This window comes from Crocuta crocuta, unplaced genomic scaffold (assembly GCF_008692635.1).
Source record: "Crocuta crocuta isolate KB4526 unplaced genomic scaffold, BGI_CrCroc_1.0 scaffold134, whole genome shotgun sequence".
NCBI classification, from domain to species: Eukaryota; Metazoa; Chordata; class Mammalia; order Carnivora; family Hyaenidae; genus Crocuta; species Crocuta crocuta.
In genome coordinates this window covers 2,904,450-2,921,544 of record NW_027530183.1, presented here as the reverse complement: position 1 = coordinate 2,921,544, position 17,095 = coordinate 2,904,450, and the positions used below count along the sequence as shown (strand labels likewise).

At 37.5% G+C, this 17,095-nt stretch overlaps 2 protein-coding genes across 4 annotated transcripts in view; both read right to left on the bottom strand.

Annotated features, from left to right (window-relative positions):
- HSD17B13 (hydroxysteroid 17-beta dehydrogenase 13) overlaps window positions 1-5,730 on the bottom strand; it is a 29,515-nt gene extending 23,785 nt beyond the window's left edge. Inside the window, exons 1-2 of one of the 2 annotated variants that reach the window (XM_077765098.1) lie at window positions 5,490-5,730; window positions 836-943 (exon numbers count right to left, since the gene is read on the bottom strand). In XM_077765098.1, the coding sequence (XP_077621224.1) occupies window positions 836-943; window positions 5,490-5,699 (318 nt within the window). In that variant the 5' untranslated portion in view covers window positions 5,700-5,730. The remainder of the gene's footprint in view (window positions 1-835; window positions 944-5,489) is intronic. The other variant, XM_077765099.1, reaches the window with a different exon arrangement.
- A 5,487-nt stretch (window positions 5,731-11,217) lies between these two features.
- HSD17B11 (hydroxysteroid 17-beta dehydrogenase 11) overlaps window positions 11,218-17,095 on the bottom strand; it is a 38,238-nt gene continuing 32,360 nt past the window's right edge. Inside the window, exons 6-7 of one of the 2 annotated variants that reach the window (XM_077765135.1) lie at window positions 16,655-16,771; window positions 11,218-12,061 (exon numbers count right to left, since the gene is read on the bottom strand). In XM_077765135.1, coding sequence (XP_077621261.1) covers window positions 11,971-12,061; window positions 16,655-16,771 — 208 coding nt within the window. In that variant the 3' untranslated portion in view covers window positions 11,218-11,970. The remainder of the gene's footprint in view (window positions 12,062-16,654; window positions 16,772-17,095) is intronic. The other variant, XM_077765136.1, reaches the window with a different exon arrangement.

The following is a 17,095-nucleotide window of genomic DNA, read 5'->3' as shown; positions in this document are numbered from 1 at the left end:
GATTCTTTATTCCACTTGATGAGAAATCTCAGAGTTCAGGCCAGAAAGAGCTTTTGTCCAAAAAATGGATGCAAAGAGAACACTGTCATAAAGCTAGGAAAACCATGTTTTTTAACATCTGAATTTTCATACTCTGTAAATAATAGATTTTAAAAACTTATCTATAAAGTGAAATTAATATTTATGTTGATTAATTGATATATTGGTTCTGACCAAACATTGTTATAGTGCTGAGTAGTCTTGTTTCTACCACCTACTAATTACATGATCATGGATGGGCTTAACCCCTCCTTAATGGAGCAAAATCTCAATTTGTTCATCTGTCAAATGAGGTTAATGGAGTTATTGTAGAGATTAAAGGGTGCAGTAGTTTATTGGAGTGCTTTGTTTATTTGATATTTACTCTTTTAAAAATGGTTATAATAATTACTAACATTACATTTTCTATAGAAGATTAGATCACTAGTAACATAAATAAAATACCATAAAGGAAATAAAGGAAAAAAAGGAATTAACTGCAAAAGTGATAGGATTAAGGAAACAAAGAAAGTGATCCTTTCTCCTGGTGATGAATCTCTTCTCTGTCACTCTATACCACTGCTCACACTTCTGATCAGAAAGAAATTGATTAAAAATATGAAATAATAATAATAATAGGCAGAGTTGAGTAGGTTCTATACAAGGAAAGAAATGCATGTCCTTCCTTATTCATACAACTACCTTAGTTAGCAGAGGCTAAAATATAATTTAAATCAAGCAGCCATAAAGAAACTTTCCATTGTCCATGGAAATAGATTCAAAATTATTTGAAGGAATTTGTACTCTGAAATCTCACCTGCTTTATGGAGTTATAAATGTCTTCTCGGTTACTGCAGTCTACCACAGACGCATGTGCGGTGGCCCCCAGTTTTCTGCACTCAGCTGCTGTTTCCTCAACACTGTGCTATAATTGGAAAAAACAAATGTAGAAAGATGTAGATCACTTAGGGAACAAGAGTAGGGAAGAGAGACCTGGAGAAGAAGTTTCTTTAAAGATTAAAATTCACGTGACACCTAGGTGGCTCAGAAGGTTAGGGTAAGTATCTGACTCTTGACCTCTGCTCAGGTCTTGATATCAGGGTTGCAAGTTCAAGCCCTGTGTTGGGCTCCACACGAGGCTCTGAACCGGGCATGAAGCCTATTTTAAAAAAAAAAAAGATTAAAATTCATGTCCAAAATGCCCTCCTTGTTTGTACAAAAGTTTCATGAGAGACACTGCCTGCATAATTTGCAAGGAAATTATACCTGGCATTTCTGCCAGTGAGTGCTCATATTAGATATGGGTTTTCATCTTGTTTGGTTACATTCTCAACAGCCATTCTGCATCTAAACAAAATAAATAAAATCTTCATGTTTTTCCAGCTTTTTATCTTGGGTTAGAGGTTCCTTGAATGCAGTTTTTCTAAAGCAGGCTACTCTTATAGCCAGAAGAGCGTGTTTGAAAGATGTTGCTCTTTGTGGGGTCATGAATGGAGATGCTGGTGTATGCAGAAGAAAAGAAAATTCAGCTTATCACGTGACATATTGTCAAATTGTTGTTGAGCACCAACCATATAATAGGCAGTAAAGCACCAGGTAGCAATTCTAAACTAGTGGTAATTTTTAATGATATTGCCTCTGCCTGTCATACTTTTCTTGACCATTTTGATTTAAGCCTCTAGGAAGGAAGGAGAGAGAAGGATTCTTGTTCAAGGAAGGCTTTTCTAGGGAGACATTGCTACCAGTCTTGGGGATATAATATTATCTTCAAGTGTTTTGGGGTGAAAAGGGGTAAAGTTCATAGTCTTATCTGTGTAAAAACTCCACACATATAATAAGTTTGTAGTAACTTTATATGTAGTAACTCCAGGACACAGAGATAGAGAAACTTATTTTTAGCCTAAATTCAAAGACTTTTTTCCTAAGATAAAATTGTCCTGATGTTTCTTGATCTGCATTTTTGGAAAATTAGAATTCCTTTCAGGTTTTGATATCCATTGATTTATACAGAAGATTATAAGGTTTTAAAAATTACACTTTTTAGGGTGCCTGGGTGACTCAGTCAGTTAAGCATCTGACTTTAGCTCAGGTCATGATTTCACAGTTTGTGGGTTCAAGAGCCACGCTGGGCTAGAGCCCCACAGCTGGCTTTGGGCTGACAGTGCAGAGCCTGCTTCGGATTCTGTGTCTCCCTCTGCCTCTCCCCTGCTCATGCTCTGTCTCTCTGAAAAATAAACAGTAAAAAATTTTTAAATTGAACTTCTTCCTCTCACAATTTGTAGATTCTTCTCTGTGATGAAGAGGCAAGGCCATCTGAAAGCCCTTCTCTCACACTGAGATGATCACAGTGTGGTTGTTATTTAGGGCAGTCCCTGAATTAGTGGCAGGTGGTTTCCCTTAGCCAAAGCTGCCTCCCTTAGGTCCTTGATATCCCACTACCTCAGGCTAAGTCCCAGAGCAACAGCCTGAAATCCCAAAGGACAGACCCTTGGAGAAATTAGGACACAAAGTCACAAAGCCAATATCCCCTCATAGCCTTTTGGGGCTTGCAGAGGAGTAAAGAAGGAGGAGAGGAGCTCTTTCACTGATGTAGACTTAAGTTGGTAGCTTGTTCATTGTCAGATTACAAGAACCACCATGCATTCTTTTGTCTCTAGACTCATGGTCAGTAGAGAGAATTCATGACCAGAGCTTTCATCAGATGCTTTGATTGAAGAATTAAAAATGTGTCAGTCTTATAACTGAGCAAGAGAATTACAAAATGTAATGTCTTGTCTTTTTGTAAGCAAAATACTTGCCTTAGCCTCAACCCTAGTTTGCAGTGACTCCACTTTTCAGAGTGTTCCTAAAGCAACAGTTTAGATCGAATGAGGGCAAACTGCTAACATGGCTCTATGTAAGGCAAAAAAAGTCATTCAATACTATGAGAGATGGCACTTTCCACACGTTAAAGGAGATCTGAGGTACATTTATAGCCTTATAGTGAATCACTTAATATCTTGAATGTTTGGTTTTTAAGTTATTTATTTTGAGAGAGAGAGAGCACGTGTACATGTGAGTGGGGGGAGGGGCAGGGGGAGAGAGAATCTCAAGCAGGCTCTGCATTCTCAGCACAGAGACTTGGGTCTCCATTCCACAAACAAGGAGATCATGACTCAAGCTGGAAACCAAGAGTTGGTTGCTTAACCAACTGAGCCATGCAGGAGCCCCTAATACCTTTATTGTTTAACTGTAAAATTCAAGGATTCAGATACCCTATGAGGTTAGATGATGCATCCTTCAGGTAGAATCTTAAATAAGTCATTTTTATTCCTTGTCACTGAAATTTTGAAAATGCAATAAATAGGGGCGCCTGGGTGGCTCAGTCAGTTAAGCATCTGACTTTGGCTCAGATCATGAACCTGCTGTTCGTGAGTTCCAGCGCCATGTAGGGCTCTGTGCTGACAGCTCAGACTCTGGAACCTGCTTCGGATTCTGTGTCTCCCTCTCTCTCTGTTCCTCCCCTACACCCTATCTCTCTCTCTCTCTTTCTCAAAAATAAATATTTTAAAAAATTTTTACTAAAAAAATTAAAAATATAATGAATATCAGTCATCTCTCCAAAACCCATATCTGGAAAGAGATTCAAAAGTTATATTTTATCAAGCCTTTTTCCTGGATTTATACTTCTTTCTTTTCTTTTTTCTTTTCTCTTTCTTTTTATTTATTTTTTAAATTTTTTATGTTTTATTTATTTCTGAGAGAGAGAGAGACAGCATGAACAGGGGAGGGTCAGAGAGAGAGGGAGACACAGAATCTGAAACAGGCTCCAGGCTCTGAGCTGGCTGTCAGCACAGAGCCCAACATGGGGCTCGAACCTGTAAGTTGTGAGATTATGACCTGAGCTGAATTCAGTTGCCTAACTGACTGAGCCATCCAGGCGCCCCTAAAGATTTTATTTTTAAGTAATCTCTACACCCAACGTGGGGCTTGGACTTACAACCCCGAGATTAAGAGTTGCATACTGCTGACTGAGCCAGCCAGGTACCCCAAAGTGATATTTTTGAAGGCTTTAAGAAATAGGGCAACTGGACATGACAGCAAGGAACAACAGAGAGTAGTAATATAATGGTAATTAAAATCTCACTGTGATCTGTGGAAAACAGATTCTTTTTTTTTTTATGTTTGTTTATTTTTGAGAAAGTAAGCATGGGTAGGGGAAGGACAGAGAGAGGGGGACAGAGGGTCTTAAGTGGGCTCTGTGCTGACAGCAGAGAGCCTGACATGGAGCTCAAACCCTTGAACCATGAGATCATGACCTGAGCCAAAGTTGGACACCTAACTGACTGAGCCACCCAGGCACCCAGAAAATCTGATTCTTAAAAAAGTTTACAATTTTTCCAACCTCGAAATCTGTGTATATTTCTGTGTGTATACACACTTTTTCTGTGTATATTTTTATGGCCTTCAGAATTCAAAGTGTAGGGGAAATGATACAGAATTTCACTTACTTGAGTTTTATTTTTGAGTAGCTAATATAGTATTTACAAATAACAGTACAAGAAAAATATTAATGCTCAAGAGAAAGCTGACCCACTGCATGTTTTTTTTTTAAATGGCTTATGTTTAGGAGGGCCAGACATTGTTCTAAGCACTTAAAATTCACTTATTTAATCGTCTTGCCCAGGAGTCCACAGACTTTTCCTGTAAATGGCCAGGGAGTAAAAATTTCAAGATTGTGTGGGTGGGAGAGAAGGCACTTAGAGGTGCTGTTGGATGTTCTTCTTTGTTTCTTTATTTGATTTTTGCTTTGACAACCCTTTTTCTTTTTAATTTTTTTCATGTTTTATTTATTTCTGAGAGAGAAGAGGAAGAGAGAGAGAGACAGAGTGAGCAGGGAAGGGTTAGAGAGAGAGGGATACACAGAATCTGAAAAGGGTCCAGGCTCTGAGCAGGCTCTGAGCTAGCTGTCAGCACAGAGCCCAATGTGGGGCTCGAACCCACGAACTGTGAGATCATGACCTGAGCTGAAGTCGGACGCTTAACCGACTGAGCCATCCAGGCACCCCTGAGAACCCTTAAAAAAGGTAAAAAAACAAAAACAAAAAACAAAAAAACATTGCTAACTCAACAGCCTGCCCAAAGACCAGGTTTGTCCCATTAGCTAGAATTTGCTAACACCTGTTCTTACCCATCCTGTGAGGTATTACCCTCATTTCAAAGATAAGGAAACTGGAAGCTTGGAAGTAGCCTCGCTCCTGAGTCTGTGTTATTAACTTGAATATCATGGCATAAAAAAATCACTGGTTAGTTCTCAATTATGTTTCCTTTGTCAAACCATCCCAATGCACATAGAATAAGGCACCAGAGAATTTAGTTATTGAACATTAAAAAAGAAAAATACAAAGGTAAGCAGATTGTTAAGTCAAATAATTTTTAAAACATGCCTTACTTGTGAGGCATTTAAAAGATGGGGTCAATGAATCCATTACCTTATTAATATCCCACAGAACCAGTCTGCTTTTCCGTTTTGCAAATTCATAGGCAGTCGACCTGCCTATTCCATGCCCGGCTCCTGTAATAAGGACAGTCTCCCCAGCCACAGATTTTCTCCTTTGGGGAATGAAAACTTTCACCAATGCTTCCAAGTAGGAGTAGATGATGGTGAGCAGAAGCAGGAGCAGATCCAAGATAATATTCATGACTGTGCTCTGTACTTCTCCTCTGGCTCAATCCTTGTCTGTCCCCAGCAAAGAGCCACCTTCAGCATAAAGCTCTAGGAGAGAGCTGTGTTCCAGATATTGAGAGGACTGGCAGAAGTAAGCCAGACTTGCAACAGGCATTCTCTACATGTTCTAATAGGCTGGCTACACCTCGAGTTTGGAAATGATGCAACTGCTACTAAAAGCTTGGCACAGGGACAAAAGAATCCTGGAGAAAGTTCTCTCTGGACTTGTTCATGGAGAGGCAGTTCTGTGATGTGTTGCACAATGAAGTTCAATTATTCTACAAATAATTCTAGAGATAGTGCATCAGCTAGTGGTCTTGGTAGTCTCTTGGACTTTAAAGTTACAGGATTTATGTACTATCTCTTAGTAAACCATTTTGTGTGTGTACGTTTAACTGAAGGAAAAAGAGAAAATAGAGGTATTGTCCTAAGGAGACTTAAATAAAGTATGGGCTACTCAAGCTTAGTTTGATTCGTTTATTCATGAAAGCTCAGCATCAATATTTCAGTTAACTTTTTTTTTTTTTACGTGAGATGCCCATTTCCCTGAAACCCTCTTAACTTTGGGGGAGATTGGAGGTTATATAAAGCAATCAATTTCCTTTGTGATACTATGGGAATGAGCATTAGATCAGGAGTCAAAAGTCTCCACTTAAAAGTGATAGACTACCCCAAAGTAGTCTATCAACAGCCCAAGTGTCTATCAACAGATGAATGGATAAACAAAATGTTATATATATACATACAATACAATATCATTCCTCTTTTAAAATGAATGTGACTCTGATATATGCAACATGAATACATGAATACAACATGAACCTTAAAAACATTTTGCTAAGTAAAAGATACAAAAGGACAAATACTGTTTGACTCCACTTATATAACCTACATTAGCCAAATACATAGAGACAGAAAGTAGAATGGTGGTTTTTAGGAAATAAACTATTTCTTTGGAGACCACAACATGAGAACGTTATAGGATTTATGTACATTTCTATAACCCACTGTTTTAGTCTAACTATAGCAGTCAGCCAAGTAGAAGTTAAGGATTATAATCTCTTCAAATAAATACTTTTCCCTTCCATTCTGGAGGCTTCATTAGTACATTGTCAAGGGTTCTGTGCCCTGCCAAACTGATAAAGCAGTATTAGGTAGCCTTAAATGTCTTATAAACTTCTTGAGGCTCCAAAACCTAGTTCCTACCTGAACAAATCCCAAGTTCACATCTTATAGAGACCTTTACATATTTTGGTTTATGAAGCCCCTTGCTTCCTCTCTGCATATCAATTCTACTTTTTCTTTCCTTACAGTAGCAAAGAAAGGGTCTTGATCTCTCTTGTGTACTTCTCATGAATTCTTTCCTTGTTCCTCTAATTATTCTTTTTTCCTATTAATTCCAACTTCTTCCTGCCTACTGGACCTGTCTTTTTTGCTTTCAACTATCTTCTGATCTCTCCTATTATAAAAATATTCTGTGAAATCTTTCCCTACCTCAACCCCCTTCATCCTGTCTTTCATACCTTGCTGTCAAATTATTATATAACGATTACCTTTGTTCTCTGGCTACCCATTTCTTTGGGAGAATAGAAATCTCTTGCCTCTTTATTCTCCACTGTGCGAAGTGCTATGGTGGTCCTAAATATAAAGAATATATATATAATTACATAATTTTAGTTTTCCAAAAATCCCTTCTTTGTATAGTCCCAATCCCATAATGCTCCCATGAGATGGTCGCAAAGACAGACAAAGGGGTGGGAGTGCCCCCTCTAATGAGGAGACCAGTCAGATGTCAGTCTGGCCATGTCCCAAAGGAACTTAGGTGACACTTAGCGGTAGTGGTCTCAGCTTTGAGAGTTATGATTGGAAACTGTTCCGATGCTGCCAGACTGTATGCCAATCACCACGGAATCGCAGACGGGCCCACTCAGACTCTATAGGCTTTTTGGGACCTTAAGGGTGCCCACCCGTGCAGTGCAGAGCCTGACGCAGCTGGAACTCATGAACCATGAGATCATGACCTGAGTCGAAATCAAGAGTCAGACACTTGACTGACTGAGCCATCTAGATGCCCCTGGATATGTTTTCAAGGTAGAACAAACAGAATTGGTTTTTGTAGTGAATGTGGGGAGTGAGAGAGAGGAATCAAGGATGATACTAATTTTTTTTTTACCTGAGCAACAGGTTTGGAATAATGGGGTTTGGAAAAGGTTTGCGATAATATCAAAATCTCAGTTTCAGAAATACTATGTTGAAATGCCTGTGGGTCATACAGGCAGAGATACCAAGAAGGTATTTGCATACGTGTGTGGTATTCAGAGGAGAGATTCAGGCTGGGAATATAAATGTGGGAATGGTGACCAATATTTAATGTTTGTGCCAAGGATTAGAGGATTTTGCTGAGATGAGGGATGATGGTGAACAGAGAAAATGAGGTAGATGTAATTCCAGGTTTTTAGTTTGGACACTTGTTAGATGTGCCATCTGTGTTAGGGAACACAGATGGTATAGAGAAGATGCTAGCTTGAATTAGCTTGCCCAGTGCTCTTTTTGCCATACTAGGCCACCTGCAATTATAGAGAAGTCTATAAAATTATAGGGAAATTATAGGGAAGCCTATTTCTCTAATCCTGAGATTGTCCAGTTATCCCTACACCAATTAAAAAAAAAGAGAAAAATTAATTTGACAATAAACTATTTGTAAAAAAAAAAAAAAGAAAAAGAAGAAGAAAAAAAATAATTTGAGTGGTCAGATTGGCTCTAAAGTCAACTGGGATTTCCTATTTATTTTGAGGAAGGATGAGATGTCCAGTGCAGATTAAGACTATCCCAATATTTTCGGGCTCAGCATTTTAATTTCAGGAAACTTTAGACTGTTCTGATATTGGGTCAGTTCAGGCTAGGATTTTTTTAGTAGATTACTTGGGCATCTGGGATTTAGGATTTCATTCTGCCTTAAAAGAATTCCTAGATGAAATAGCTTCAATTCTCATCAGAGATTTTCATTGGCTAACTATGGAATATTGTTTGAATACCAAGGAAAGCTTGGGTAGAAGGAAGCAGAGGGTGCTTCGGGTGATGGTTCAACTCTCCAGGAGTTCCACTGAGGTTGTACGATACTGAGGTCAGCGAACTGGGGTTCAAGTCCTCAGCTTGACCTCTGAGTAGCTGTGTGATTCCAGGTAAATTTGGTGAATGTCTTTGAGCTACCTCATCTATGAAATGGGAATAACGATGTCTATCATCCAGAATTCTTCAAGGGAGTAAATCTATCACCCAGCCTTGGAGAGGAGGCTCTTAATAATTGCTCCCCTCCCCCCCAGTAAAATCCTTATTAGCAATTTACTCACTAGCCACGTTGGTGTTGATAACCTACTAAGTGTCAATTTTAACCCTTTTCCTTGGCTTGATTCCTCACTCTTTCTAATCTTTGTTTCCATTAAAAAGAATAGATTTCTGGCATGAGAATGGTGGCATGGGGACAGAGTAAGGAAGAGTGCTTCTGAAGGCAAGAAATGGGAATATTCTCAAAAGAAATAGAAGCCAGTGAGTCCTAGTTGTCCCATGAGGGCTCCAGGGTGATCGCAAGGGCTCAAGAAGATTTTATGGTGTGTCCTTGCCAACAGTCACAAAAGAGAGAGCCATCGGTCATCAAGGCCCTACTTTAGGACCACAGAGAACCGTAATAGTTGATTGACAACTAGAGAAGTATTTCCCATTTACTCCAAGCCAATGTAAGCCTCTTTGGTTTTGGTGTGACTCTCAGAAGTAGCCCTATTGATGGTTAAGATGAGTTTTCCCACTAGATTGTTAGGATGTGGGTTCAGAGTTAGAATTACTTCATTCAAATAACAGTCAAAAGTTTTCAGACTTAGAGTCATAGCAGTAATTGCCTGATGTTAGTGAATCAGAGCAAGCTTTAAAAAAAAAGAAGGCAGAGAACAAAACCCCAGAAAACAGTATTCATTAACCTTTAAACAGAGTTAGGGCGTCAGCCTCTAAGGCTCTCGGTTCCTGCTTGCTACAGGAATTTCAGCAATTCCGTCCACGACGCCTACTACACAGACTTGCTGGAAGATTAAATGGCAAACTGTGCCTAGCATGTGGTTAACATTCATAAATGGGACTGATTACCATTCTGTTAGCATACTTTTCAAGAAGTCGTATTTATTTCTCATAATAGTTAATGCCAGAATCCTTCCAAGTGTTAATTTCTGACAAGTGTGTTAAGAGCTAAACATGTTTATTGTTAAAAGAGGAAAGTTATCGGTATTCTCCGGGCCTCAGTCACCTTACTGAAGTTTCACTGTGTTTTCTCCTACCCTACTTTATTATTCTGCTTGGCAAGTTGGAGCAGGTATAACTTAATCAAAATAATAAACACTACATGTATTTCAAAATGAGTCCCAAGCTGACTGTAAGAGACTCTTCAACCTTCTAGTGTCACTGTCACCTAACAAGACATCGTTTAGGTAAATCTACAAATTCTGTGGTTATTCACAGGTACTCCAGTAGAGGGCTATCAGAGCATGGCTAATGTGTGGAGAAGAATCTAAAGTATGTTATTCAAATGTGACAATGTTTTTGAAGACAGGCATTTTTGACTCAGACATGTATTTATATCAGTTGAATGTAGAATGTAGTCTGACAGCAATTGTATTTGGATTCTCTGTATTAGAAGATAGTTGATGGCAGGAAGAACATTATTGCAGGAATACCTGCTGTGGAATATTTTTATATATTATATAATCTGCAGTATAACCCTCCTTAAGAGGATTATCATATGATCCTTATCATCTGCAGTGGCACTGATGACATTACTTAATTGTTGAATAAGCCAAGTGTTTAGGACAGTACCAGACACATATTAAATAAATATAAGTTTTGGGGCAACTGGGGGGCTCAGTTGGTTAGGTGTCTGACTCTTGATTTTGGCTCCAGTCATGATCTTACAGTTCGTGAGTTCGAGCCCCATGTTGGGCTACATGCTGGTGGTGCAGAGCCTGCTTGGGATTCTTTCTCTGCCTCTCTGCCCCTCCCCTGCTCACTCTTTCTCTCTCTCAAAATAAATTAAAAAAAAAAACTTTAAGAAGTTAAAAAAAAGTAAAACTAATACATGTTTCTGTTTAGAAACAGAATCAAGATCTTTTACCATGAAATTTCTGTATCTAAATGTGATTCATTTACTAGACTTCACAAGGGTCAGTGATTCTGAGTTATGTTATCTAAGTATGAACCTTTTGATGGAAGGACCAAAGTTGTTTACTTTGTGTATATGTGTCTAACACAGTCTTTGAAATATTTTTCTTCAATAGAAATCCAACAGACCTGAATTATTTTTTCAATTCATATTCTCATTTCACTGAGCCTCACTTGTGTCCAGAAAATGTCCAGATATCAAAAAAAAAAATCTTTGACTATATAATGCAATTTCCTTTAATTTGAAGGATAAGTCAAGTTTTCTGTTCAAGACAAAAAGATAGAGACAAAAGTTTAAGTTTGAATTGTTTATTGTTGCCACTCTGGGTGCATTCTCCTAATTCTCTGCCTCAAATCCCAACGGTGCTTTTATACCTGCAACATGTGTCCATCTGACATTTCCTTGAGCTGAAGTGTTTGGCTTTGGAATGAAACAACATAGTAATGTGCAGGATGAAATGTTTGAGCAGTATTTCTTACATCATATGAAACTCATTGTGAAATGCCATAAGATACAGTTTTTCATTTAGAGAGCCTGAAGTGTTTGTTTATATGGAGAATAGAAAAGGAAACAGGTGAATTATATAAAACTTAACTGCAATTAGAAAGAACACTGTATCTTACACATTTATAGTACAAATTTTGCAAAGCCTTCACAAGCCACAAAATCTTAGAAATATTATAAAATTATTTTTGTTCCTTTTCTCCATTTTCTATAATGTCAGTTCCTAAGATATCCCCCTCTTTGTATTATATGAAATTAGCTTTCAGCTAAAGGAGAGGTGGTAATACATGTGAACTGTCAGGGCATCAAAAGATTATATTGAAGAAAAAAAGATATTAGGAAAAGCAGAAATCTAAACATTAAAATTCTGATGAATATTAGATGAAATCCACTTAAACCTGGTAAATCAGTTTTATTTATGGCTAATGTTTGAAGGAGAATTTGAGTTATGTTACTTAAGTATAATGATGTTTTGGAAGGCAGGCATTTTTGAAGATATGTATTTACATCAACTAAATGTAGAATGTAGCCCATGTCGGACTTATTGTCCTTTAGTTTTATATCCAATAACTGCATCAAACCTAATATCGATCTTTTGTTTTAAAAATGCCAGGAAGCGCTCAGGAAGGATCCTAAAAAAAAGATACATGAAAATAATTAGGAAATTAATACTAGGTGCAATTATAAAACATCTTATTTTAAAATATTTACATCTATTATGTATCTTCTACTTTTTTGCATGAGAAAAAGAACTTTTTAATATATATTCTATGATTAGACAGCTATCTGTGCAATGTATAAATCAAATACTGGAATACAGTCATGCAGCCCTGGGATAAAAGGAGAGGAAGTTGGAGCAGGTACATAAAAAATAGAAACTATTTTGTTGGGCTTCCTTTTTCTCTTTCTCTGTCTTTTCTCTCTCTCTTCCTCATTTAAGAATAAGGAAGTTTTTTGGATATTTCTTAAAAAGACAGACTTTAGCCCCATTGCCCTAGTCCCCACCTAATAATGAATATACTTTTTTTTTTGTAGGCTTCATGCCCAACGTGGGGCTTATACTTATGATGCTGAGATCAAGAGTCACATGCTCTACTGAGTGAGCCAGCCAGTCCCCCCAAATAATAACTTTCCCCATTATAATGCTATTTTCTCAACCACTTCTGGCTGTGGAAGCACCTGTAGGATGGAGGTTTCTATCTTATGGTCTATGGAGAGCCTTGGATGAATATGTACAAATAAGCCTGTCTAAAAACTGAAGACATGGTGTCGTATGGAAACCAACTTGACAATAAACTATTTAAGAAAAAAAAAAACATGATTTGTCTCTTACTTCTCTGGACTACTTTCTAGTGAATGTACGTTTGCTGTGACAGCTAACATAACAATTAGAAGGAAAACATTATCCTATTAATAGCAACTTTGTGTCATCAGTGGTTTCATAATCAGTAGAATATATTTCTATAATCTGCCAGTATGGGTGTATCCTTTATCATGTATCATCTTACACAAGATTAAGAACTTTAACTCTGAGTCACTAATATATGTTCTTTCCAATTAAATCCATTTTGTTTTCAAAAGGAAAAGGAAGGTTTAACTGCCTTTAGGGTAGGAGTGACTTGAAATATTTGGTTTTTGAAATAAATACACTCCCATATTCTTCAGAAAATTCAGAGGAAGTGTGTAGAACTAAATAGTTGAGATGTTAAAGGGTTTTAAAACATGAAACATCACATTGGGAAGGAAGTGGGAATAGGAATTAATTTTACAGTTTGTAATACAAAATATTACTCAAATACTCCGCTAAGTAAGAGACTAAAGAAACAGACCGCTAAATGAAAATGCAGAGAATGCATTTGGTTTTGAGCATAATGCTGAACAAATTATTTAACTTTTGACTTTAAACTCCTTATGTGAAAATGGAAACATTAATATCTACTCCACAGTGTTTTTGTGAAAAATCAATGTGCTAAAATAAAATACTTTAAATATTTTATTTTGTGCATGATAGAAACACAGTAGGTCTCACTTATTTCTCTCCACCCTATATAGGCATACCTGGAACACGCTGTAGGTCTGGCTCCAAACTACCATAATAAAGCAAATACCACAATAAGGTGAGTCAAATGAATTTTTTGGCTTCCAGTGCATATAAAAATGATGTTTATACTCTACTGTGCTCTATTAAATGTGCAATAATATTATGTCTAAAGCAATTTTATATGCTTTAATTAAAAAATACTTTATTGCTAAAAAACGCTAACCATCATCTGAGCTTTCAGCAAGTTGAAATCACCAATCATAGATCACCATGACAAATATAAAAAGTCTGAAATATTGAGAGTTATCGAAATGTGACACAGAGACATGAAGTCAGAAAATGGTGTTGGAAAAATGATGCTAACAGACTTGCCTGATATAGGATTATCACAAACCTTCAATTTGTTAAAAACACAATATCTGAGAGGTATGCCTGTATTTAAGAATATTGCAGAACTTGTCACAATCCAATGAATTTGAGAAGATCTAAACAGAATATGTAAGTCAGTGTAACTATAGTTGACCCTTGAATAACACACATATATCTTTGACTCCCCCAAAAACTTGACTACTAGTAGCCTACTGTTGACTGGAAGCCTTATTGATAACATAAATAGTCAATTAACACATGCTTTATATGTTATATCTATACTATACTCTCACAATAAAGTAAATTAGGGTAAAGAGAATGTTATTAAGGAAATCACAGGAGAAAATACATTTATAGTATTGTACTGTACTTATTTAAAAAAATCCACCTATAAATGGACCCCTGCAGTTCAAACCAATGTTGTTCAGGGTCAACTGTATATATAGACATCTGACCAGGTGGCATTAAAATAAGGCTTGGCAACTGAGCACTGAACATTCACAGCCAGAAAAAATCAGGGCAATGATAAGAATAGTGTTAATAATAATAAAAATAGCTGTACATAATATTTATTGAATACTCCAAATGAATCATTTTATTTATTCCTCACAGTCCTACAAAGCCTTACTGTCTCCATGTGACAGATGAAGATATTGAGCTTCAAAGAAATTAAACAACTCATCTGTGTTTGTGTTATGAGCAAGTCATAAACACAGCTTCATCTAACTCCAGAGCACAAACTTTGAGTCTCTGTGCTAAAAGTCTAGGAAACAGAATTAATTTATTCAATCAACAAACATTTTGGTGCCCCGCTATGTGTCCATCAACTCTCCAAAGTACAGGGGTTACATACAGCGATGAAAAATAGGCAAACTTCCTTCCCTCACAGGCTTACATTCTAAAGGATTGTAATCACTCAGTGCTTACTTATGAAATGCAACAAGTAAAATGCTAAACACTACACAGGTTTTAACTTGGTTATTTACCAAGGAGATCCTTGAGTTTCATTACCTAAACCTCTAAGGTATGTTCAACTATAATTCCTTGCAGAAGGGGCTAAAAAGCCCGACATGTGTCACGTATGCTCTTGATCTCTTGAAATATTTTCAGTTCCTAGGACAGTAATTCTCAAAATATGATCTTTGAACCATCTGTCTATGGCAGTTGTCTGTGAAAACACAGATGTCTAGGTCCCAACCAAAACATCCTCTATTAAAACCTCTAGGGGTGAAACCCAAGAATCTATTTTTTAAAATATCTTCCTAAGCAATCCTGATGCCCCGCCATATTGCAGAAGCCTGACTATAGGGACAAAGAACAGGAAGCTTCCTCCTTTCCTTCCTCCCTCCCTCCCATCCTTCCTTCTTCCTTCTTCCCTCCCCTCCTCCCTTCCTTTAACCTAAGCCACCTCTTCACCTTCCCCTCACTACCTGGACCAGCCTCACTGCCACACAGTGTTCCCATATAAGTAATGAGGCTATGTGTTTTGAGGAAAGTTGAGGCAATGTGTTATGAGGAAAGTAGTTAATCCAGTGGTTTCCGATCTTGGCAGTACATCAGAATTACTGGGAAAGTTGTATCTCTCAGAGACCAGGCCATACTCCAGACCAATGACATCAGTCTTGGAGAGTAGGTCCTAGGCGTTAGTATTTTGAAAACTCCTAAGTGACTTCCAATGTGACTAAAGCTGAGAGCTACTGCTCTAAAGTAGTACTTCTCAAATTTGAATATGCATTCAAATCCACTACATGCAGATCTTACTAGTATGCAAATGATGATTCAGAAAACTAAGAGTGTCTGTATTTCTAACAAACTCCTAGGTGGTGCTGAGGCTGCTGGTCCGTGGAAGTAGCAAGGCTCAAGGATCTTTAAAATTGTAGAAGACTATTTAACAATTTCTATGGCTCAGTATGATTTTGCACAAAACAAGAACTCAGTGATTATCTGTCATATATTTAAATGAATATCTAAAACCTAACTATGATCTCTAATATTGTCCTATGATTCTATTATGTAACAATGCTTAAAAACTATTCGTCTTTGGGGTGGCTCAGTCAGTTCAACACTGGACTTTGGCTCAGGTCATAATCTTACAGCTAGTGAGTCTGAGCCCTGCGTTAGGCTCTGTGTTGACAGCTCTGAGCCTGTAGCCTGTTTCAGATTCTGTGTCTCCCTCTCTCTATCCCTCCCCTGCTCGTGCTCTGCCTCTCTCTCTCTCAAAAATAAACATTAAAAAAAATTAAAAAAGAAACAAAAAAAACCCTATCCTTCTTTATAGTCATTCATTTATGAGACAAAACTTCCAGAAATATACACACTTCTTTCTCTAAAAAAAAGAAAATGACTTTAAAACCTGTGGAAATGATTCAGTTCATTCACCCAACTGCTGTACAAACCCTGTTTCAAGGATTAACAAATGTGGTTTTAAAAACTGAGGGACTGGGGCTCCTGAGTGGCTCAGTTGGTTAAGCATTTGGCTCTTGGTTTTGGCTCAGGTCATGATCTCACCGTTTTGTGAGCTTGAGACCCACATCTAGCTCTGTGCTGGCTGTGCAGAGCCTGCTTCAGATTCTCTCTCTCTCTCTCTCTCTCTGCCCTTCCCACGCTCACACTCACTCACTCTCTTTCTCTCTCTCTCTCTCTCTCAAAAATAAATAAACTTAAAAAAAATACTTAGGCTTATTTAAGCCTATCATTTTTATTACCTTAATTTTATTTAATTGTACTTTATCAAATGTCTGGTTTCAAATCTGAGTACAAATAGATAATACATAAATCTTTGTTTATAATGCTGATAGATGTAACTGTCGCTTACCTTTCCACTAATACTAACAAGCGTATAGAAGATGGAATAAAAATCATTTTCTGCTCAGTCAGGATCCCATTCATCAGCTTGTCTACCACTTCCTCAGGTTCCAGGATGGGTCCCAAACTGATATCAGAAGCAGTCGTTAGCAACAAAACATTTCCTGAAACTTTAGCTTTAGTTCTATGCTAAACAACTGTTAAATTACCACAGGAATCATAACATAAAGGACTTGTAGCATCTGACCCATTGTAAGTGCTCAAAAGTAGTAGCTGCTTTAGCATTAATAATAGCCACCATTTATTCAGTGCTTCTCATGTACTGCATGCTGTGTTAAACAGTATACAGAGTACCCCTCACTGAAGTTCTACAACAGCCTGCAAAGGAGATATGACAGTTCCTATTTTGCAAATGAGAATTATAGAACTAGCCAGGACTCGAAAATAAATC